The 24,831-nt window shown below is 43.4% G+C and overlaps 2 protein-coding genes across 2 annotated transcripts in view; both read right to left on the bottom strand.

Annotated features, from left to right (window-relative positions):
• The window catches only part of LOC108096253, a 112,076-nt gene that overhangs the window by 26,460 nt on the left and 60,785 nt on the right, over window positions 1-24,831 (bottom strand). Inside the window, exons 4-5 of the mRNA XM_017197708.1 lie at window positions 5,623-5,724; window positions 2,998-5,233 (exon numbers count right to left, since the gene is read on the bottom strand). Of these exons, the coding sequence (XP_017053197.1) occupies window positions 2,998-5,230 (2,233 nt within the window). The 5' untranslated portion in view covers window positions 5,231-5,233; window positions 5,623-5,724. The remainder of the gene's footprint in view (window positions 1-2,997; window positions 5,234-5,622; window positions 5,725-24,831) is intronic.
• LOC108096255 lies at window positions 12,359-13,289 on the bottom strand. Its single transcript, XM_017197710.2, has one exon. It carries the CDS (start codon window positions 12,945-12,947, stop codon window positions 12,567-12,569), a length of 381 nt encoding a protein of 126 aa, XP_017053199.1. The 5' UTR covers window positions 12,948-13,289; the 3' UTR covers window positions 12,359-12,566.

The raw sequence follows: 24,831 nt of genomic DNA, 5'->3' as shown, positions 1-24,831 counted from the left end.
TTCAAAACAGAGGAGAAACATTAGTGAAGCAAATTGCAATGAGCAGGAAAGCAAAGCAAGAATTTCCCTGAATGCCAACTGGGAGGGGGCGGGGGGTTTGCAGAAATGCTAATGACTTAATATCGTCCACCTGAAAGATATTCCTTTGAAGCTCAACTGTCGGCAGCGTGTTAATTGAAAATGTTTCCCAACCCAACGCCACTCGAAACTCGGACAAAATAATTTTATGATTTGCTCAATTAAATGCTACTTTCGGCCCTTTATCAAAGCCATTTCATTTTATTAGTCAAGAGTTTGTATCCGGGATTTGAGCTGGCATCCGAGCAATTTAAAGTAAGTGACCACAAGTCAATTGGCTTTAACATATTTTCACAGGCAGGGAATTATTTGCTTTGTCAATAACTATTAAAGATTTAAAAGACTTAAATAAACGAAGCAAAGATTTAATTCACCTAAAGTCAAAGTCTGAGGATGCTTACTACTTATAAAAGTGAATCGTGTAATCAATTTGTTTATAGGCAGAAAAATAAATGAAAAGGTGTCCATAAAAGATAATCCCCCTAAATTTGGATTCAACTTCCATTTGCTTACTTAGTTCAACATACAAAGTACTCTTTCGTCTCACTGGGAAAAGCGAAAACTTTGCCCCCAACTTCAACCACTTAAAATATTACAATTTCCATTGAAATTCCATTCGGAAGTCGGACATCGCGGCGCACTTTTCGCCTATCGCAGACAAAGATGAAATATTAATAATCCTGCGAGTTCAGGCCATGGTCATGACTCAAACTTTGCCGCGTTGGCGTTGGAGCATTAGAAATGCAAATTTCACCGTCGAGCGGCCAGACTCTATCACTTTAATGCCTTTCACTGCGATTTGGCCCGTCTGGCGACCCACTCTCCTCCAGTTTTTTTTTTTTTTCTGTCCCCCCGGTGAATGCAACACGTGCGCCATAAATCATTTCGGAAGGCGGTCGCCCGATGGTCGGAATATGGTGGGTGGCTAAGCGCCCGTAGCGAACCAATTTCAAAAATCAAATCAAAAATAGTTTGCAAAGTTCCAAGCGCTTTAACTCACGGCAAACAATGCAACAAATTGCAGCCAGCGCAGGAGGAACTTTGTAATTGTCTTGCGGAGACACGTGGGCGCCATTGCCACGACCATGTCACCTTTATGGCACTGTTGCTTCCCCCCAGGCCCTCTCCTTTGGGCCATAATAGACAGCCATAAGCGCAGTCATCGCGATTGTGGTCGGATGGCTGACGCCCGGTGTCTTTTGGCTCTCAAGAAGTGCCTGCGAAATTCGCGATGCTTTGGCTTTGTCTGGCCGCATTTCCCAAATTCCCAAGTTAAGGAAAAAGAAAGAGTCTATATGACATGGTCTTAGGAAATATAAGAGCTTTAGAAGAGCTGCGAACTCAGCAACTGTGGAACGATCAAAAATCATACCACAGGCCAAAATTTATTGAGAAATAATTTTTCAAAAGGTTTTAATAATTAACCTTCCCTTTAAGAATATCTTAATTAAAAATTAAAGTAAGTATTACAAACACATTATTGTTTTTAACACCTTCTCATTTTAGGAAGCTGAATACTTAAGCAGATGGCTAATCAAAACTAAGCTTTAATCACAATATTTCCTGCAGGTGGGCCCATGTAGGCCAGTAAGTCCTGATACCCACTCAGTTCACTTCAGTTGAGCTCAACTCAACCGAACTCAACTCAATTCCCTGATGGACACAAGTTTTTCTCCACCGTCAAAATTTAATTGAATGAAAACTTTTTGTCTGTCTATGAGATCCGCTGCCGCTCCCTTTCCCACCGGCTGTTAATTTGCTTTGAATGAAGTCGAACATGTGTGCCACGCCCCCTGCACGCCCACTGCAACAGGGATAAGCATGGATATGTACATATGTGAATGCGAATGTGAATGCGAATGCGAATAGTTCGCTGGCATATCGCCGTGCGTCGCAGCCATTTGTGGGTGCAAATGTCACGTTGACTTGGCCTGCTAGTCGTTTCCGTTGTAGTTGTGACTGTCGTTTTGTTTGCCGCTCAGGTACGTGCTTTGTGGGTGGTTCAATGGGCGGTAGAGTGGGTGGTTGAGTGGGTGGTTGAGTGGGTGACTGGCTGGGTGGTTCAATAGCTGCTCCGGTGGTGGGTGGGCGGCAGAGCGTGTGCCGGTGACAGGGAGACTGTGTCAAAGGGTCTGACTGCGGCTCCGTCTGATGCTTGATTATGGTGTTAACCCCTGCGTGAACTTGCACCAGGTGTGACCCTCAGCCCCTCCCCCTCCCCTTTCTATCCCCCTCTCCCTATCCCTCCCATCATCATACCCATTCAAATGTCAGCATTTCAATTGGCTCTCGCACAACCCCTGGCCAAAACAGTTTTCATGCTTGTTAGGGAATTTGTATAATGCATAAAGTGTCGCCGCCAACTTTGCGTATACGTAATGTGCAATGTGGCAAACTCCGTAGACCGTGCCGTGATGATGAGCAATTAGCAAACAATGCCAGCATTTTCATTTTCACTTCAAAACAGGGTCCAGTGAGTGGGTGAGTAAATGGCAGACAGACAGTTAAAATAGGAGTAAAACAGCACATGTGAAAAGACTACCACTTCATTTATGCGCACTACACAGTGAAAAAGGTTAAATAAATTAAGTTAACAGGGATTTTGATGACTATTGCGTGGGTGAGACCCAGTCCATTAGTGGAAAGTAGTCAACGTTGACATCCCAAAGGTGTACTTTATATTCTAATGCCCAGAAATAGTTCAGAAAACCCCACCTTCCCAGATAATCAAGTTAATTGAAGAATCTAATTTTGTAATCCTGAAAAAGTCATCTTATATTAAACAATCTCTATCGCTTTGTGTAGCCATCCGGTTAACTAAACTTAAATGAAAAACTGCTGGGCTTGCGAATGTCCGGACTTGCAGCTTATAATTAAAAGTCAACTGTTTTATGGTCGGGCGGAGTGCGCAGTACTCACCAGTTGTTAAAACGCTGACAGGACTCGCAGTGGCATGTGGCGACCCATCCGCTGGCTGGATTATTTTCGAGGATTCGCCGCTGTCAAATATTTGGGGCCCGGGCAGAACATCTTCGTAATGCAAACTATCCGGCTTCATGAACGGAGTTGCCTCGACGGAAGTTGTAAAGTTATGCTCATCATCAACGTCAGCCGCAAACAGCGTTGCCTCCTGCTGATCCGTTGATGTTGCTGCTGCTGCTGATGATGTTGCTGCTGTTGGTGTTGCTGTTGCATTTGCTGTTGCTGTTGCTGTTGCTGCTGCCGCACTTCGCTTGCGATTGTAGTACTCGTAGTTTGTTTTCGTTGGAGCAACACTGGCATCGCTGTCATCAGTTGTCGCCGCTGTCGCTGTCGCAGTCGCTGTGGCAGTGGCAGTCGTGGCTATGATTTTATCCTCGACCATAAATTGCACTTTTTTGCGTGAACCCGGCGTGATTGCTGTCGCAGCAGCGGCAGTGGGCGTAGGTGTCGATGTGGCCATGGGCTGGGCCAGGCTGGTGGGCGTGGGCGTGGCAGCCGTCCCCGTCGGCGTCGGGATGTAGAACTGTGACTTGCCCGCGGGCGTCACCGGGTTAGAGTTGTCTGCCACGGGAAGTGGCAATGGAGTTGATATCCCCACGCCGGGCAGCTCCAAAGTCGAGGGGCGCTTCAGAATCGACTTGATGGCTGGCGAAGTGGGCGTTACAGTGAGCACTGTATAGGTCGAACCATTGTCCTCCTCGCTTTTTTCCACCTCAACTGGTGGCGCCGCCTTGGGCTTAACTGCTGTAGTTGCTGCAGTTGCTATAGTTGCCGCAGTTGCTACAGTTGCTGCTGTAGTTGCAGCTGATGTGGCTGCCACAGGAGTTGATGGCGCTGCCACAGGCAATTCCGCCGGCTCATCCGTTTTTTTATTGCGCGGCGGTCGTCGCGGTCCATTAGAGGTATTCTCTCCACCAGCGACCACGACAATTCGCTCGTAGCTGTCACCTGGATCGGAGCTATCGCCGGATTTATCGCCCAGGCTGATCCGCTGCCCCGCGATGGCCGCCACATTGCCGCTGTAGAACTTGCTGGTGCTCCGCTTGCGCTCCTCCAACTTCTCGTCGTCGTTCAGCTGGGCGTCGGCCACGTCGAAGTGGTCGTGGGGCTTCCGCACGTTGCTCTGCAGCTTGCCCCCCTCGCTTGAGATCAGATCGTAGGGATTGACGTGGCAGCGCAGTATGGACCGTCGGCTGGAGGCCCGCGATGCCAGTCCGCTGCTCTGGAGCAGCGACTCGTTGTCCTCCATGAGCCAGCAGTCCGTCGGATCGGGAGTGGCAATCGCTGCCACCACTCCCTGAGATTTCTGGCCGGGAGCCGGTGGCGGTGGAGCCCGGGTGCGAGTGCGACCCCTCGGCTGACTTGCGGCCCCTTCGCTGCGACTACGTGACTTGCCGTCCGGGTCCTTGGAGCTCGGCTCCGGCGACAGGAGTCGCGTGCGGCGCATCAGGTCGTAGGGATCCTTCTGCGGGTCCAGAATGGAGGGACGTGACTTCTTCGTGGCACTCACCACACGCATGGTGGCCGCCATGGGGCGCCGCGAGTTGGAGCCACCGCCGCCGCTGACAGCTGCCGGCAGACGCACCGTGCCGCCGGTGCCACCGATGGTGGCCAGTGGCAGGCGTGACCCCTTGCACTTCTTGCACACGCTCGCCTTCTTCACGTCGCGCTTCGTGCCGTTCAAGTACTCCGCACAGGAGCAGATCACCACGGCCAGGGCTGTGGCACCCGGAACGCCCTCCGCCGCCGCGAAAATCGCCGCCGCATGCGGATGATATCCGTAGGAGGGGCGGGCCGGAATACCACGGACCGTTCCGTAGATCCAGGGCTCCGCGTACTTCATCGAACGTGAGAGGGCGCTGGGCAGGAATTCGGCGGCGGGAACCGGCGGCAGTTGGTAGGCGGTCACCATCTGGTGGTGCGCATGGTGGGGCAAGAGTTGCTGCTGCTGCTGCTGATGCTGCTGTTGCTGGTGGTGGTGCTGCTGCTGCTGCATCTGTTGGTGGTGCTGCTGCAGTTGCTGGTGCTGCTGCTGCATGTGCAGCTGCAACTGCTGCATGGCCTGCATGCCGCTGACGGCGGCTAGAGAAGCGTTCTTGTCCCCGCTGCTGTCACCGCTGCCGAGCGTCTTGAGCCGCTGACTCCACGATTTCTTGGACTTGTCGTACATGAGCTGCAATGAATATGAGCGAAAGTAAATATCATATTATAATAACCTAATTTAGGAACTATTTATTTTTCATCAAACGAAGGAATATTTTTCATCGATTTTACTAAAGCTTTTTATGATATCCAATTTGAGAAAATTTAATATTGTATGTTTGATCGTTTCGTAAAACAAAAAATAAAAAATTTATAATTTACTTTTATTTCCATTTTCAGCATCATATGGATAGTTATTAAAGTTTACTTTTAACACAAATAATTTTTTTAGCACCATAAGCTTTATAAAATCGAAACGAAATATTTGAGCAAATGCAAACGAAATAAAAAAATTTATCTGAAAAAGTATCCCTTTGATTTTTAAACTTGCCCATATATATAGCATAAATCACGACCGACCTTTCTGTCCTTGTTGCTAGTGCGCTCATAATACCCAATTTAAATTAATGGCTCCGATGCACTCTGTCCTTTGTTGCTCATCAACTGAAAACCGCCTGCTGCCTGGAACAAAAAGATAAAAAACGGAAAAAATTATTAAAGCGCAACGAGTCCAGCGGGAAATCCGTTTAGAAAAGTTTTATTATTGAAAAAGTTTAAAATGCGATTATGTGCAGGCGGGGGGAAAAAAGAGTAGTGACCGAACTGTTTGGGTTTCATCTGATGTTTGTGTTTCGCTTTTGAGCTCCCTAATGAAAAGCGGACCTAAAAAATGGCCAGAATTAGCCGGGAAATTGATCCGCAAAATCTTTCATGTTTACCTTAATTAATTTCGCCCTTTACAGTCAAGGTTGGGCGCCCACTTTTTGGCAGCTGTGCCTTTTCAGCTCCAATCGCATCAATGCTTGAAACTCAATTTGCCACACACAAATCCCGGGCAATTTCTCACAATTCTCTAGCTCATTCCTACTCCTTGGCTGCCAAATCAAATAAACCAGTCAAAAGAATATAAACCGCATTCAAGGCTCTGCTACTTTTCCTCTTTTTCTTACAATTTTTTTTTTTTTTTTTGAAAGTTCTTTTCAGGCTGCTTTCACTGGAGTCGAGAGAGAGAGATTGGCTAAGAGTAGCACCTACACACTAGTGGAAAATCGGGCAACTTTGTTTTCATTTGGCCAGTGAATTTTTGTCATCATCGTGACCACTTTTCACAATCAGTGGCAACTGGACGACGGGCCAGAATCTTTTCTTGTTTTCTAGTTTTCTTGCTGCGATTGTTGCTCTCCGTGTTGCCGCTTTCTGTTGCCAGTTTCGTGACGTTGCCGCCGCTGCATCCTGCTGGATATTAATCAAAATGCGAAGCAAACTCCCACGCGGGAGGTGTTGGCACACTTTGGATGCCTGGACCTCGGCTAAGTCTTGGCCAGACTTTCTTATTGTTGTTCTGTTGTTGCTCGCTTTTCTTGGCCTGCAAACACGTTCGCGCGCTTGCCCGTTGAAAAATGTTGATAAATGTTGACAATTTTTCCGGCAACCACTCGTGATAAATCTAATTTTTCTCTGGCTATGGCTCTGGCTCCAGCTCTGGCTCTTACCACCTCTTACCGCCTCCAACTTGCCGGGCTGCCGTTCAGTTAGTTGCATTGTTGTCAGCAGCAGTTGTTCGTGTTGCCACTATGACTGTTGCTCTCTTGCAGTTTTGATTACATGGCAGCGGCTCCTTGTTGTCGCTGCCCTTGTGTAGGTGTGAAATAAAATTAAAAACGTGTCATTTTTTGCTTTATCGCCTGACGCGGTGGCGCCCCTGTCGCCCCGTGGGTGGAGTGTGACCCCTGACCCCGACAGCAGCAGAGCGACACGACGATGTGGCAACATGGGCAACGGAAACAACAGCAACATGGCCAACAACATGGCCTGGTTGAAATTTAAGCCACTTTTGTTTGCTGCCGGTTTGACTGATGGTTTCGGGTTGGTTATTGAAATTGTAAATATTAAGGCCAGTTTCACTTCCTGCAAACAGTGGTCACACGAGTATGCAGGGTCTCTAGTTCAAGTCACACAAATAAATAACTAGTTTTTGAAGTGTAAATAAGCAGATAAACACACATTGAAATGACAAACTAATGCGGAGAGATTAGAGTGTGCAAAATCCACACGCAATGAATTCTGTACGGCTTAATAAAATTGAAAACATTTTCGGTGCCTGCTAAACGAATTTCATTATTTATTAATGTGTTAGTTTGCTATTTTGAAGTGTCAGCTAAATCTGTGGAGATTTAGGTTGACAAATTTTAAACACATACATTTTTGCAGTTTTAATTTCATTTGCTGTTATTATTAATATTTCTCATTATGCCCATCAAGCATAAAAGATTAGGCATTTGTGAAAAATGTTATTTAATCCTTTCCAATCTTTATTATCATTGTCATATTTGCACTTTGCATAAATTCACAAAATGTATAGGAAGTGATTACTTAATTTATTTTTATTGTATTATCTCCATTTGTGTTTAAATTCTATCGCTTCCCTTTTTCAATAGTTTCGTGAAAGTTTTTCAGGTTCGTCTGCGACTTCTTTACCTGGCGCATTCATTTCTCACTCGGCATAATCAGCAATCAGAGTGAGGAATTTGCATTTAAGCGGATTTAAGCTGTAATTAAGCACTTTGATTGTCTCTCGCTGGCTGGCTTTGGTCTTATCCGTTTTCTTTCCAGCTTCATAATTTTTCACGCTCAATTGGCCACGACTGCTGGCGAATCGCTGGCCCACGTTTTTTATTCGCCGCATTTGCGCCAAATGCAATTTGTCATTATAAATTTACGTCAGTTTAGGCAAAGGCAAAGGGCCAGGATCGAGAGGGCCAGGAGAAACGCAGCCGAGTTGCACAAAAGTTTGCTGTCGAGTGGGCGAGGGAAACCGGAGGAAAAAAGTACCACTGCATTTTTCAATATATTTCCAAGTTGACTCTCTGTGCGCACCGAAGTTCTCCTTTTTCTTTTCGATTTTGTTATTGTCTTGGCCCTGGGTAGTTAGGTGTCGGTTTCCGCAACGACCAGCCACCCACGAAACTTGGCCATGCCGCAGATTGATGGTCATATGAAAAAGTAGTTAACGCCCAATCGAAACTGCAGCTGAAGTCGAAGTCGGAGCTAATTAAGTGACTGAGGGCCAAAGTTTAATATAAATTCCAGTAATCATTTGCCCATTTGCAGCTGCACGAACATTTAAAATGCAATTACGCTGCAGATGCGGAGCATCAGAGGCAAAGGCGAAGGAAGGCAGCTCAGATGAGCTATGAGCTCAGAGCTCCGTCCACCAGGGGGTTCCATTGATGTGAGCATACGCTGCCCGTAGGATTGGGATCATGCCATAAGCGGCTTAGCGGACAGCAGAAACCAGACGCCGGACGGCCGAGCAGCTCCGGTTCCTCAGGTAACGCAGACACATCGAGCATACGCTCCGTTGTGCAGCTCTAAATTAACAATTTCATTTAGCTGCTTGCCGGCAACTTAATTTATTCAAGTGATGACGATGCCGGCGCCACCGTTGCAGTCAGCACGAAAAATTGGCCAAGAAATGGAGAGGGGTGGGGGAAATGGAGGAGGATGGGTAGAACCAGACGACGACGACATAATCACCGCTTTGGAGCGCCAAATTTACGCGTTGCAAACGCTTAGCTTAGTGCGGCTCAAGCTAAGAAACATAAAATACGAAGGAGAGTGAGGACGTGGTCGTCAAAAGGGATCAGGGAGCCTGGAGCATAGACTACTGAAACACTGAACAAAAACTAGGTAGTTAAATAGAAAATATTTGACATTATAAAAATATACTTGAGCTCTCACAAATTGCAAAAATGGTTTCAATTGCTAAAACCTGGAACAACCTGGCAGGAATTTTTTATTAAAATTTGTAAAAAAGTATAATAAGAATCGCTAAACGAATGTGAAATTCTTTTATTAGACTTTCTTTTAATTTATGATAATAAATGCACCCCAAAAATGTTGCTGCTCACACACAAGTTCAACGTAATTTTTTGTGAGTGGATAGCCCCCGGAATTCGCGCCTGCCAAGCGTTGAAGTGGAAGCAGCAGCTTCATCCCGGGACGGAGTTTGAGCAGCAGGAGCAGGAGCAGGAGCAGGAGCGGGAGCAGAAGCAGGAACAGAGCACCAGCTGCCTTAAGTCCTCTCCGAAGGCGACGTGTGCAACTTTGAGGCTGCTTCCTGCTCCGCCGTTGCTGCTGATGCAACTCCCCCTGTAGCTGCCACAGGCGGTTGCCAAAAGAACCCAGCGGATGCGCAGACGAAGATGAAGTGGCTGACGGCGAACGGCAGACGGCAGACGGCTGACTGCTGACTGGCAGCGGAACGCGTCTGAAGCGCCACTCTATTTATATTGAATTAAATTTATTGAAAAACCTAATGAGGTATCTTTCCTGCCATCAGTTGCAGCCTCGTTTCGGCCACAATGCAGCGCCGACACACAGTCGACAGATTTATGCTTAGGCAAATTAATTTATGTGCCAGACAACTAAGTAAATTACGAAAGGCATAAATTGCAAAGCCGAACGGGAAACCAACTTTTCGGGGCATTAAAGTAATTTACTAAAACGTACACATGGTTTTGTAAAGAGGGGGAATGGGAAAAGGGAGGGGAGATGACAACAAACTAATTGAATTTGCTACTTAGTGAAATGTGAAATGTTAACAACTTTTGTGGTACACTTGCCTGCTTGTAGGCTGTAGGCGGTCGTAGAACTTTTGCCAGCCAAGTTAAGGCACACACTGCCGTTGGCTTAAAGCGCAGCGACAGATGCAGGAGCAGCCATTAAATTTGCGCAATTAACCAGACGCAAACGGAGACTGTGTCGGTGTCTGGCTGGAGTTGCTCAACTTTGCTAAACTAATTAAAATGCATATTCTGCAGCAAGTTCTACACCAACATAAATGCGAAAACTTTCGCTCGGTCGCCGAGTATCGAGCAACAATGCAACATGCCAGAGCAAATGGGATAGGTAAACAAACGGCTGGGGCAGCCTAAGTCGCTCGGCAGGATCCCCCGCTTATCCCCCATCCCCCATCCTCCTCCGTCCACATGCAACCGCTGCAGAAGGACGACACGTTGATGACAGTTTTGTCCAGGGTCTCTGCAATTTGTATAACATGCTGGGCAGTTCCTGCCAACTCCCATCCTTTGCCCGCCTCTCTTTTCGCCACTCCTGCGCATTTTGCTAAAGCAAAACTTTTTGTAAACTCATTAGGGCAGTTGGCCAAGCAGGCAGCCAAGCGACTGCGCTAACCAAACGGGCCAAAGCCAAAGCCAACAACAAGGCCAGCACGGAAGGCAACTTTTTGAAAGAAAACAGCCATCTAGTGACAGAGAGGTACACCGGGGGAAACGAAACAGTTTAAAAAAGTAACAAATATTTAAAACATATTTTCAAATTGCTGAAAGAGTAAATTTAATTATTATAAACTCCATGGATATATCCAATTTTTTCTCTTTTTCTTACATTTATTAATATTCGAATTCAATTACGAAATGGAAGGACACAAAAAACGCGACCTCCATGACAATAAAAATCCTTATTTCGTCGACTCGTTTTACTTGCCGTGTAACAGATGAGCCTGGTTAGTGGAAAAAACGGGACTTGGGACAGTTGTTGTGTTGCTGGGGCACCAGGACCTCCAGTGAACACCGGGATAAACAAAAGGCAAAGACCGGGCCAAGATAAACAGGCAACTTCTTATGCAGGCCCGGCTTACTGTCGCTTTTCATGCGGCTAAACATGCCCGACGGTGCAGTTGAAATTTTATTTATTGCATTAACTCGAGACCGGTCGGTTCCTTGGAAAAGTGGGCGGGACTAGCACCCGTGGGGGGACCTCATAATAAACATAATGAAAATGATGCCCATAATGAAGCGCACTAATCGACTGCCGCAGCATAAAGTCCTATGCCCCACAAGAAATGATGGAAATTGATTTAAATTTAGAGCTGAAATGTTCGACAGGATGTCGGAGCTATTAAGCCTACATATATAAATAAATAAATTAACATTTGTGAGAGAGAGCTTCGTTGGCACGAAATTGATTGTGTGGAAAATTTAATGTGCGTGCGACATTTTTCATAGCCTACTTTTGAGTGTTTGCAAATTGCATCGCCCACAGACTGCATAATTGCGAGCATATGTAAAACAACACCCTGTGGATGTGTGTGTTTTAATTGTTAACACTCACATTCACTTTGGCTGAGGTTTCTGTTTGAACATCGCAACTCATTTCAATAATAAAATTGACTTGCTGGCCGCATTATGTGCGCCATTTATTTATAACGCGGGGCGGAGTGCGGGTGCCAGCCGGCATTTATTAATATTATTTGAGTGAAAATAATGATGTCGGTGCTCAGTTAAGTGTAAAGCACTTTGTGAATATTATTTTCCAATTAAAGACTGCCCCAAAAAGTCGCCAATCATTCACGGGACTCCTCATGCGGGTTGTCCAGTCTGTTAAAAAAGGATTTTAACAATCGATTACTCTGGGGTTCAATGCACTCGAAACGCTCATAAATTCCTAATGAACTGCGGTCGAGGGTTAAGGGGGGAGAAGCTTAGATGATTTGTCTTGACACGTGTCAAGATGCTGCCCAGAGAACTCAATTAGTGGCTGCCACAAATTGGCCTCAGTTGATAGTTACATTGAGGTTGGCTCTGTCCACATCTATGACTTCTCGTTGTCTAAATTTGAGCAGGCGGCAACAGGATTCTGACAGCCGAAATACTTCCAAAAATAATATTTACGACTGTGGTCGAAATACTGGTTCGAGGAGGCTGTAGTGCCTGGCAGGTAGTTTGACGACTTGAAATAAAACCGACAATTAATACATTAACCTATTTAATGCATGCCTGGAAGTTACTCTGCTCATCAACTAGCATTTAACTAATTATTAATTGACTGATTTAATTTGATCTGTTTTATGTTTAACCAATTAATTTGTTAATCAGCTTATGTTATCAATAAACAAATGCTTTTTATGTAATTAATGGTGTGACTATTATACTACAAAATATAGTCTTTTTTGTTATAATTATATAACTGCGTATTATTGTCTGAAATTAATAATAAAAAAAAATACTTAAAAACCAGCAATTTTGTTTTAAATGTAGCTATAATACGCTTTTGTATTTATTAATATGTTTTTTAAACTTTAAATTCTTTGCTTAAAATTAACAGATATACATTTATGCAGTGCCCGCCACTTAAACTAATCATAAAATAGGCTTTGTAAGTTCTTGGCAAAATACGAAGTGATTTACAAGTTGAGTAGACGTTAGAGGAGAATTCTTCGAAACTATGTTGTAATCATAGCTATAGAAATCTTCAGATAGTCCAGATCCTTTGGTTCCTCCTCACAGTTCCGTGCTCTCCATCTTGGGATTGGCGTTCTTGATCCCCAGACTTTTCAGCTTGCGCAGTCGTTGGATCTGATGGCGGAGTTTGTGGCGAAACACGATCTGTGTGTTGACCGTCTTCAGTTCCTCGACGCTGCAGCCTTTCAAATTCCGCACCGTTTTGGCCAGGAGCGTGTCGGTGATGAAGTACTTGGCTTTGGACAACCGCATGTACTCCACATTTTTCTGGGAAAGCTGCTGGCGGTACAAATATAGGTGATAACCCACGCTCGGCGACTTTTGATGCTGTTGCTGATAGCGATGTTGCTGCTGTTGCTGGCCAATAGTTGTTGCCGGTTTGCTGTCGGTCTCGTTGATAAGTTTCTGGTAGCGGGGCATTTTCTCGTTTGATGGCGATTTGTCTCTTGAAAAACCGTTGAACGATGCTGATTTGTTGCTTATTGCTTGGAGCTCTCCGATATGTTGCACTCAGAAATATTATTGCTAATTTTTCAGGATATTGCAGTTGCGATGTTGCTTGTTCAACGTTTGCAGATCGATTGATGTTGCTACCACCACCCACAATGGTTTTTATACACCTCGAGCTGTCATATCCTGGTGCCTTTGTTTACCTGCCCTCTTTCGATCCCAATTTTTTTGGGATCGCGGTACCTGTGTATTACCTGCACTTTTGACTTATGCCTCGACGACTGGCGCAATAAAAAACAATTCATTCTTAATCTGCCGCCCGTCATAAAGTTTTAGTATTTTGCAAACACTTTCATTCTTAATCCGTTCCACTAATCCGCCCACGCGGCCGCCCCGGCAATTTACAACAAAAAATATACTTTCAACTGGCGCGTATAAAAAGATTAAGTGACATTACACAACGTATTTTCCCAAGCAGCTGAAAATATTTGCAAGCGGCTGCCGGATGAACAAGCATTTTCCTGTCGAGGAAAGGGTGAACTGCAGCGAAGGATAACTGCCATGCAGGATTAGCGAGCGGAGACAGCTGCCAGGCCTCAGGATTCATTAATGATCTCTGAGAAACCTGGCAGACATCTCGGTGATCGATATGCATAATGATGCATGTGCATTCACCACATAAAAAATGTCAATTTTTTTACTTTTGCTAGATTAATGATAACCGTTTTAATTTTATTAATTAGGCAACAATCATTGCATCATTGTAAATAAGATTTGTTTTTGTTTAAGCGCAAATGAAACTATATTTAAAATTAGCTTATGCCAGTATCGACTTAAATTCTTAATCTTTTACCACCGCATTAACACCAAAACTTTGTCAGCTTTTCTTTTCGCTTAACTCTATGCATTATTTGTGAAAGGAGAATGACTTTGCGAGTTGAAAATCGCCGAGATCAAGTTCCATAACTGCCTTGTCAGTAAAGGGCAGTAGTGCAAAGTGCACTCAGAAGAAAATGGAATGGAAAATGTCGCCTAGATTTCACGGCAACTTTTTATATATTTTCACATTTTTTGCCTTTGCATAAACCATTATGTCAAATTCCTGATCAAATAACACAAAGTTCAACCTACTTTTTCCGCGCTAAAATAAATACGAGGCAACAAAAATAAAAGTAATCAGCTGAGACAGCCGGAGTGAGGTGGAAAAATTGGCGGAAAAGTGGGGATAAAGAAAGTGATAGACCTCTGGCAAAATTATGGCAAACTTTTGATTTTTTTTCTTAAAACGTAACGAGACGAAACGAAACTTTTCAAAGTTGAATGTTGAAATAAGCAATTTTCGCGTTCAACTATAGAACATATATACATAGGGCGAGTGGCAGACTAGACAAGAAGGGCTGGAGAAAATAAAAAAATTGAAAAGTAATTGCATTCAAGAGCTTGTAGTTAAAAATTTATGGCCGTAGTGCGCAAGAATCTAGGCAAAGGGCAAAGGCGGAGCGAATGAGAAAAAAAAATAGAAAAAATGAACCCGATGCTAGTGTTTTTGCTGTTGCCTTTGCTGCTGGGAAATATTGAAAATGTAATTCCAACTGTTGTCTGCCCTCCGATGGTAATTGCAAAGAACGGCAGCTCGAACGGCGGCATTACCGGCAGCCCAGCAGTAGTTCGAAATAAAAGTAAGTTAAATTGAAAATGAAATGCAATCAGCTTGAGCTCTTTGGCGCACTTCCTTGCCGCCAGATACAGTATCTGCTGTTGCATCTTTATCTGCTGGATGCAACTCCGATTCGCAGCTGCATTATTAACGAAAGGTGTGAAGATTTTAGCCGAGTAATTGCCAAAGAAACATGTACTTTTCAAGTCGAAAAAAAGTTTGATTAAAACAAACAAAAAAACCGGCTTATATTCTCTAAAATATTTTAAAACATAATGATAGAAATGTTGAAATCACAAGATTCTTAATATTCCTTCTTCAGGTAAAGGTTTGCCAATTAAGTGCTGCAATGCTGTCATACCCATTTTTTCCTGTGCAAATTTTCTGGCAATTTTTGTCCAATTTACGATCGGCAAACATTCAATGGCCACTTCTTGGCCTCGTTTAATGGCTTATTTTCCAGGGATATTTGTACAAATTTTCCCCTCCATCTGGCTGCACATATCCTATGCACAAGTGGGCTTAGGTTCTGGCTTTGGCCAACTCGGAGGCTTTGCCGAGTGCACAATGAAATTGAAGCATATTAAGGTGAGCTCTGGCAAACGGACAGGCCGGGATTTGCGATGAGTTGGGCCGGAGGCAAATTGAACTGAGTGCTGTGTATGCAGAGTGCTTAAAGCCTTGCTCAACTGCTCTTGCTCCGATTTGAGGCTATAACCCCGCTGTGTCACAACATTAGGAGACACAATTGCGGCACTCGCGACACTTATCGCCCAATCAAAACGTCATAAATCAGCTGACGGGGGTATGTTTGATTTGACAGCGGGAGAAGTGCCAGCAAAGCGTTAATTTGCGGGACCCAGCACTGGCTTTTCGGTATAAATCAAATCAAATGACAATTAAAGCGCCATTCAAAGTCAAATGCGACATTCGAATGCAAGGCACATGCGAAAAATGCAGCTGGCGAATTCGGCGGATTAAAAATGGTCGTTGCAAGTGGGTTAGTGGTGGCAATTAATTAAGGCAAACCTCAGCGACATCGCTCAAAAGTATGCAACACACGAACCGCAAGGCAGTGAAATATTGCAATCACTGAAAGAATGAAAAGCCACCAAAAGGAAGGGGAAAGCCAGCAAAGCTTGCAGCTCTGGGTTTTCCTCTCCATCTCAGCCGGCGACTTCTTCTCCTTCGGCGTCTCGGTTGGCTGCCTGACGCCCGCTTGCCAAAATTAGTTTCTGTGTCAAAAGTTTGAAATGAGCAAGCTCCTCTTGGCTTCAATACACAGAGAGATATTAGCTTATATTCGAGCTATATATTCAAGATTAAACAGTGCTTCTAATTACTCAAAAGTGTTTATTTTGACAATCATAGCTTAAACTGATGGCACTGAAACTTCGACAGCAATATACAAAATTGTTTACTTTAGAGAACTTTAAGCTTGTCAATTTTTTGAATATTAAGTTACATATATTGTAAGGTATTTATCATTTTTCAATAATTAACTCATACTTGTATTACTGATTTAAAATTATTCGGCTTATAACTTTATAAGAAATAGCTTTCGAAAAACTATTTCTTTTGTAGACCAAACTGCACTCATTATTGTTGTTCAACTAGATTCATGATTTAAACTCTAGTTACAACTGTTGGCCAGTTTTTCCGTGTGCCAGCTTCGCCCAGGAAAAACTAACCAACGGAAGCCAAAGGAAAAACTACTCTGAAGGGTGAGAGGACAAAGTTTGCGCTGCGCTGATGTAGTTAAGAATTGGCAGCAAATGCTGCTTAATTTCAAAAGAAACTTTACGTATTTGTCATGCGGCGCACATTCATTGCGGTGTTCATTTGAGCGCTCATTCAGGCAGGGCCGAAAAACCTCGAACCCCGGACCGAAAGCCAAACCCGCAGACTTTGACAAACGTTGCCTTGGTCACTCGCGAAGAGGATGAGGATGGCGATGGTGATGGCGATGGCGATGACGATGATGACGATGCTTCTGCATCGGACACTCGTTTAATAATTCATCAGAACCAGAATCAGAATCGGACTCGGAATCTCAGCCAAGGAAGTGCCAATTCGAGTGTGGGTCGGTGGAATTCGCGTTAATTTGCGGTCCGCGGGCAGTTCGCCCCCTTCGCACTTTTCCATGGGCACTTGTGCGCCTCATTTCCTGTGGCCGACTGCCATTTGACTTGCAGTTTCCGTTTCCGTTTCAATGACGCTTTGATTGGCCTTGCGGTATCCGCTCCCCACCTCCCGCAAAAGGTTTGACTATTAAGCGATAATTATTTGTGTGGGCAAAGCGTTTCTTCGCTGACCGCATCGCAAACTTTCGAGGTTGCCGCACACTTCAAATACGCGGAGTGTTTGGCCAAAAGAAGTGGAGTTCTTCTGTTCACGGTTAATGAGTGATGCTGATCTGGTCATTAAAGAAAGTCAAGGCTGTCGCATAAGTATCCATAAGCACAAGTGTTTTTTCTTAATTATGTTATTTTTGTTTGGAGTAAGCAAAACTTTAAAAACTGAAACAGTGATGCATCTATTTATATACCCTTTCGGAGACTAAAATAATTTCAGTCAGAAGTCTGCAACGCACTGAAGCAAACATAAAATCCATATAAAATTTATGGAACAAAAAATACTATCCATGTTTTTTAACATAAAATGATAATTTGTTTAATTTTTTTTTTTCTAAGAACTGGTCTTTTCGGAAAATGGCCTAATTTTTCTTAAAGATGTTCGTTTTTGGATTGGAATCCAAATTTCAGATTTGATGAATACCAGGGAATATAAGCTTCGGATCGCCGATGCTAGCTTCCTTTCTTATGATAGTTGTTTTAAAATATTTATGACCTATTGTTTTCTAAAATGTATTTTGCTAACATCAGGTAACAGCAAAAAAATGCAGTTGAAAGCCGCGAAACTAGTTCCCTGAGCAACTATTGATCCAGTTTGGCTCTCGAACGTAAGGAATAAATAAATATTTGATTGCAAATCCCAATCTGTTTGAGTGCGGCACACAAAGTAGCCAAATAACGAAAGAGTCTCTTAAAAGAGCAAATACAATAAAACGGATTAAATTTGACTCGATGAGCCATGCAAATACGTGCAGAATATTGAGATATTCGAACTTTATCTCACCTGCTTAATCTCGGTGTCTCGGCCGTCAAATGGCTTTCGGTTGTTTTGCTGGCGTTCTTTATCTGCTCCGCCTTTTGTCTGCAAGTAAACATAAATAAATCGTTATCTTATTAGTGCTGAGTGCCCGAATGCGATATTTGAGTTTTTGCGAATAGCGCCAATTGCAATCTTCACGTTTAATTTAGCCGCTGAAAGTTGCGCGCAATTAAGCAGCCATGCAAGGCCCGAATTTATTTTATTTCATTTCTATTTGTATTTGTATTCGCGGCCGAATTTGCATTGGCCGCTCTGCAGATAAACAAACACGCTTCGTGCCTATCGGATCGGATGGGGAAATTCCGGAGCCGGGCGACTGAAAAACTTCATTATCGTATTATGGTATTGCTCTGCGGGTGCGTGGGCGTTGATTTCTTTGCCCGTAAACATTTCCGGGCCGAGGTGGGATGCAGTCGTGTGTGAAAATGATTTTAAAATTGGCGCTGAATTGTGCAAATGCAAAGACAATCAAAAGGCAATGGGCGTTGATGATAATGGCGGAAAACAAAGCGAGAGCGGGTAATGCGAGGGGCAGAGTGAAATTTTGACAGCTTTTAATTGTGCAGCGAGGCGAGCAATGTTGCTTTCTGAATATATATATATTATTGGCCAGCTCTGCACATACATTTATATATATATATATATATGGTATTATATACATTTAGCTGTCTTTGGCCCTTTTCCGCCGGCTCGCAATTATCAAAACGCATCACGCGTCATGGCCAGGCCCGAAAATGATAAGCTGCCGGTGAAAGGGGCGGGAAAAGGGTTGGGGAAAGGGTTGGGGAAAGAAGGCGGGGCTGCAGATGGGCAACTGTCGGCTTAACGCCTCAACAAGCAAAGTGAAGGCAAAATTGCATTTGCCTTGGAGGCCGCCGCAATTAACGCGGCATCATTTCTATCCAACTTGATGATATTTCAAGTTGACTTGAATTCGTCGCAGATTAACCCTGGCAGTTTATCTGGGGTTTAACTTGCACAGGATTTAGAAGAATTTACTATTAATATCAAGTGAAATATAGTTAAAAATTAAATTTAAATCATTGTTCTAGAAATATTTATTTAAGTTAAGAGTTTAAGGAGGTTGCTTTCTATTTTTTTAATGAATTGATTGGGTCCGCTCTATCTAAAAAAATACTTTACATATTTCTATTTCAGTTCTTTGACTAAAATGCACCATTTAATCGAATAAACTTTTTATAGAGCTGCTACAAAATCTTTTATTTCTTGGCTGGTAAAGGGTTAAGTGTGGCTTGGCTTGAGACTTGTTTTTACGACTGTTCCGTGCGAATCATCATTAATAGACCAAAGTGAGAGTTTTCTAGCGCGGCCGCCGCTCCTTGCCTAATGGCGAAATGGCAAAACGAGTGCGCACTTTAAGCCACCGCATCAGCCGAGAAAACGGCGAGGAGCAGTAATCATCAGTTGGAGGTAAAAGAGCCGGGCCCAAGGCCTCGCAGCTATTTATAACGCTTTTCACTCTCGCGAACACACACACGGCTTAATTAAAAACTGTTGAGCTTTTGCCTGGCATCGGGGCATTATGCAAATGCTCCGCACTGTACCACGTCCTCCGCCTTTCAATTGCACTGCACGGTTAACGAAGCATAAATCTCTCTGATAAGCTACAATCAAATGCAATCAAACTAAATTCAATTTAATGGGAAAAGTCTACGAGGACTAGGAAACAGGAACTAAAGACTAAAGAGCAGCGGCGCCGAGCCAGAAATCTGGCTGCAAGTCGAGTGAAATCAGCTGGAAGGGAGCGGATCATTCGGCGACTAAATACAAATTACAAGCTCCAGCTTTCTGCTCCAATCTCCATCCCAATCTCGGTCGCAATCTCAGCCTCCCTTTCGCTTCAAGGTGGCCAAATATTGAACGAAATAGATTAGATACGCCAGGTGAAGTCGAAGCTCGAGCCGGATATAAGAGCGGATTAAATACAGTGAATAATCTATATTTATAAAGGCATAATAGTCGAAGCTGAGTTCCGTAGAATTATTTTGTGATATTCGGGAAATATCACTATGAAAGTTGGTCTCTGTGTAAAAATATATTATTAAAATATTATCATGTCACAAAAAAGGTTTAGAAAAGTCTGAATGAATTTTGATAAATCATTTTTACCACTGTATCATGTAATCTAAAGCTGAAGTCGACCACTGCAACTGTCGAAAACGTTCCCCAAACTCACGTGATTCTGGACTTGGGGTTCGGTTTAAGCCAGTCAAGGTTGGTGCATAATCGTGTCCTTTCAGCGGGGCTTATAAATATTTATAAACACGTCAAGACCCCATGCATGCTGGGTTGCCTAATGTTGGATTTCTGTTTTCCCCTCCTGGTTTCCCGGAGCGGCGAAGTGAGCTTCAGCGGGCTCGAGATGCGTGGAAAGCGAGCGAATTGCGATGCGGAAACTGCAACGACAGCTCCGCTTGTTGCAACCGAAGCTGGTTCCCCCGCAAGCCCTTCGATTTGCTCCCCTCGCTAACGAACTCCCCCACTTTAGTGGCAATTCAAGCGTTGCGAAAACGTTTCTGCCCCGGCAGCCGTAGCCTCTGCTTTTTTGCCCTCTGTCTAGTCTATCTCCATCGCCCCTTCAGTGCACTCTTGGCCCATTTCCCCGGCTCCCTGCTCCTTCCCCCATTTTATTGGCAGCGAAGGCTCGTCGACAGCCAGCCACCGCAGAACCGAGCCTCTCATATAGACTTGGAAAAAAAAGGTTGGTTAACATAAGTATAATTACTATTAAATTCAGAATAATTATTTTGGATAATTTCCCATGGCTTAGCTGATCCTCATGGCTTTCTAAGTATTTCTAGTAATTTTTTAATCTTGCCATGTTTAGTTAGTTTTTTTTTGTCTGTTATCAGTGTAATTTTATTTGAAATTCCAGCGATTCAATACTAATATATTTTTGTTAGTATGCATTTTTTAAAGACATATATTTTAAAATTTTTTTTTTTTTTTATATTTCACGCTGCTTTTTAAAATCAAATTTTCACTTCTCAGTGCTGAATGGTTTTCCCGTCATCCGCTTTTTTTTTGTAGCTGGCTGCTGGATGCCTTTCGCGTTTGCCTTCGCCTTGCACACAACTTGCCGAATTTCTGTTTGTCTGTGTGTTTGAGTGAGTGTTTGCTTAACATTGTTCGATATTTGGTTCAACGGTTGTCCCCGCTTTTCCGACCTTTTCCCCACTTTTTTTCACATTTCCTCCGCCTTTCACCCCATCTCCTTCGGCGGCTTCTTGGCTTCTGTTCATTTCTTGACTGGGATGTTTATCTTCAATGATTTGCGATTTTCCGGCAATTTACGCAAAAATATGTGACGAAATTTCAGCGCTTCCCCTGCAGCCAATCGTTTTGTATGGGTGAGTGTGTCTACTGAACTGCAACAGTTTCGTGTTTTTATTTCATTTAAAATATCTATCTTCTCGCCCGGCCCCCAACAATCTTTATGCGTTGCGCGCGTGATGTCAGAGCCCCAAAAAATTTGCAGAGGAAATTAGCGTGCAAAAATGTTGATGGCAAATATTTGCTAGTGGGTCGCGGGGGGAACAACATAACTCCCACGCTCTTCCATTTGCTTAACGAATTTTGTAGATTGTCTCCGGCATTTGGCTGCAGTTAATTGAATTCGAAAGGTGAAAGGAAAACAGTCAGAGGGATTGGTATGGGATCGGATCGAATCGAATCGGATGGGATGGTATGAGATCCGAGCTGATGGAAGTCGGCGATAACAATGAAATACTTCACTGACTGATTTATCGACCTGGAACAGCCATCGATTGTCGGCTAAAAAGGGCCGAGATTTGATTAGCAAAAAGCAAAGTGTTCAATTTTTTAGTCCGGAACAGGGAAAGGTGAGAGGAAATTATATTGTCAGGGATTATATTGAACGCGGGATGAATCACAAAAGGTACATTTCGCTTTAAGTCTCAAACAAATTAATTTGACAACTTTCATTGCTTCCTTATTTATCTCCACCAGTTTTATTTTATTTTATTCGTAAACAATAATATTTGCCTTTTGAGTTAAAGTCGGGAATGCTTGGCAAATATGCATAAAAATTGTTCAAATAAAATGTTCAATTTGATGCCTCTGGGAAATGCTCACTGCATCAGACTCGTCATCATCATTATAATCATCGTTATCTCCGAGATAATTGTCGCCATTGTCGGCAGTGTAATGATCATGTGCTGATTTGATAATTAAAAGCAAACATTAAGCGACATCGTGACAGCACCAGTAAGACTACACAAATACTAAAAGCGCCATAAAGTGCCCGCAAAAAAAGGAAAACAAAGGCAGGCGATTTACTTAAATGCCTGCAGGACCGTCTGCCTCGAAGGAAAGAGCCCCCGCTGACCAATAGAGCCAGAATTTACTACTCATCTTGCTCTTTGGGCACTTGGCAAAATAATAGTTAGCCATTTATCGAAATTCTAGATCTCTAATCAGTAGAGCTGGAGTTTAAGTTCGAAATTTATACCCATATTAAACCAAAGGCATAAAATAAAGAAGGGAAAGGGCTGGCTCTTCAACTGGGTAAGTAGTTAAGTTTAGAATATAAAAATAAAAAGAAAGATATTATTATCTATAATATTTGTTTGTTTACAAAAACATAATTAAAACTAGTTTTCCTAGTTTTATATTTTCTTCAATTTATTACTTTATCTGAGTTTTATAAAACAATATTCGTTGAGTGTATAAAGGCTCCCCCATTTTGCCCAGATACTCCAGCCACAATATCTGTCTAGTGGGTAACAGTAGCAGTCAGGGACTGTCTCAGTGTCTAACTGTGGCAACGATAACAACTTTCGTGCGTGGCCAAAAGATTGGGAGGCGGGGGCTCAAATAGAGCAGGGGTTGGGGTAAAGAGACAGATATTGAGGGGGAAAGAGGAAAGAGGGAGGGGGGAGGGGTTTGAGCAGACTTAAACCCCTTCTCCCCACGAGGCTTCCAGGAATGGAACACGTTTCATTTCGTGGCGACAAGGTTTTTGCTCCGTTGATGAACTCGCTCCTCCACTTGGCCCCTCCAACTCCTCCTCATCGACTTTTTTTTTTTCTGCCGCCGGCGGCCAACGCATTTTTCATTAACACACCGGCGAAAAGTAGTTGATCCGCTTTTGGCCGTTACACTTACATCGGTGTATATGCGATACATCTTGTGGTATCTGTATCTGACAAGCACGAACCCGAAAACCAGACCTTGTGCCACTTTACGATGTGTGTAAGCCCGAGAATAAACGATATACATATATAAATACTTATGATATGTATATATATTGAGGCAACTGGCAAATTGATTAACGCTAATCGACGCCATTTTCGTGCAAGTAGCGGTCACTGAGCGTTACCTGAGCTGGCTTAAATTTTTATTAATACTTTTTTGTACTTTTTTTTGTGTTTTTGACAACTCTGTCGTTCATTGGCTCGAAAAAGCTGGATTATTTTGGAGGCCCCGCGGGGAGGGAGAGATTTCGGGGAGCGGTCGAGCAACTGTAAATTGCAGCGGCGACAACTCACAAAAATCTCGTTTGCCTAATAGCCGAGTTCAAGTTGAATGGCTCAATTTCTCAATCTATCAATTGACGACTGAACGTCGCCGTCGAATCAGCGTCATCATCGATTTTTTAATTAACAGTCAAATGAATTGAAAAATACCCAAATTGACAGCCAGTTCAGCAGTAAACACAGCTTTGGGCAGCAGTGCAGTCGGTCCAAAAATAGCTGGGGTAGCTCAGTGGGGAACCCTCATAAAGTACTGTAACTTACGGTCTAAAGAGAACTGGTTTAAGCCCGAAAAGAACAGAATCGTTTCGAAAAAACAATCTTAACAATCTAAGCAATTAATCAAATGATCTGGGCTTTCGTTTAAATATTTAAGATATAAATACTCGAAATTCCCGTTTGTCGTTTGTCTAGAATCTCTTTTAGATCTATGTCGCGTACAGTGGTAGCCCGAAAAACTGTCATTAAAACGACGAACCAAATTCAACATAAAGTCGAAATAAATCTCATTCCCCACTTAAATTCACATAAATGCTTTTCCGGCTACCGAAACACTTAAAGTCGCTCATCCCGAAGTGAGAACATTTAAAAGGCCGAACCTCAGAAAAATCAAGAATAAGATGAGGCAAAGTTCATGAACTCGAGAAGGCAGCGAATTTCTCACACAGCCATGGCAACGGCGTCAATTACACGGCAATCGCTGGAGATGGCTAAGAGCGGGAAGAAGTTGAGGATTGGAGATGGCCACGGCTACTTAGGAGCCAGGGAGCAGCTTAACTTTTAACCGCACTGGCTGCGCCAGAAGTCGACATCGATGCGCCCCGGCCACTTGAGTTGGTTACGGCCAAGTAATTAAAACGAGTCGGGAAAAATCAGCCCAAAAGGAAAATGGCTCTGAACGGGAAGGGGAATAAGAATGGGATGGGGAAAATGGGAGTGGGAAAATGGGAATGGGAAAATGGGAATGCTGCGCCACGTAACTGAAACTTCACAGTCAAAGCGGCGCTCGGACATTGCTCATTTCGTCGTTTCGTAATTAATTAGTCTTAAAAGTTAAATAGCCCAAATGATTTTGGACAGGCTACAAAGGCGCTGGCTAATAGAAAACGCTGCCAAGAATGTGCCGAAGCGAGTGGGGCAGCAGCGCAAAGGAAGCTCCAGCTGAGAATTTTCAGTCCAGTTCGGTTCTGTTCGGTTCGGTTCAGCAAATGAAGATAAGATACGTCTTTGACAGGAACGCGACAGCGAGCGGGGCGGGGTGCTGCCAGGACAGTGCATATTTGTGTAAATTTAGTTTTCTACACACAGGCACACAGCAAAAAATAGTATCTACAGAATGTTTTCGTTAGATACATGGTGTACTTTTATGGCTCTTAACAATTTTCATTATTTTTTAAACCAACTAGCTACAAATATTGGTTATTTAAATAAAAAACGTATAAAAATATTTTTTTCTTTCTTAAACAAATATTATTAGTATGTACACTATAAAAGAATTTATATGCAT

This window comes from Drosophila ficusphila, unplaced genomic scaffold (genome assembly GCF_018152265.1).
Source record: "Drosophila ficusphila isolate 14025-0441.05 unplaced genomic scaffold, ASM1815226v1 contig_106, whole genome shotgun sequence".
Taxonomy (NCBI): Eukaryota; Metazoa; Arthropoda; class Insecta; order Diptera; family Drosophilidae; genus Drosophila; species Drosophila ficusphila.
The sequence above is the reverse complement of the archived record's forward strand: the minus strand, read 5'-3'. Positions and strand labels throughout refer to the sequence as shown.

What these genes read in the sequence shown, in the direction of transcription:
- LOC108096255 (XM_017197710.2), bottom strand. Translation starts at nt 12,947, where the DNA reads ATGCCCCGCTACCAGAAACTTATCAACGAGACCGACAGCAAACCGGCA.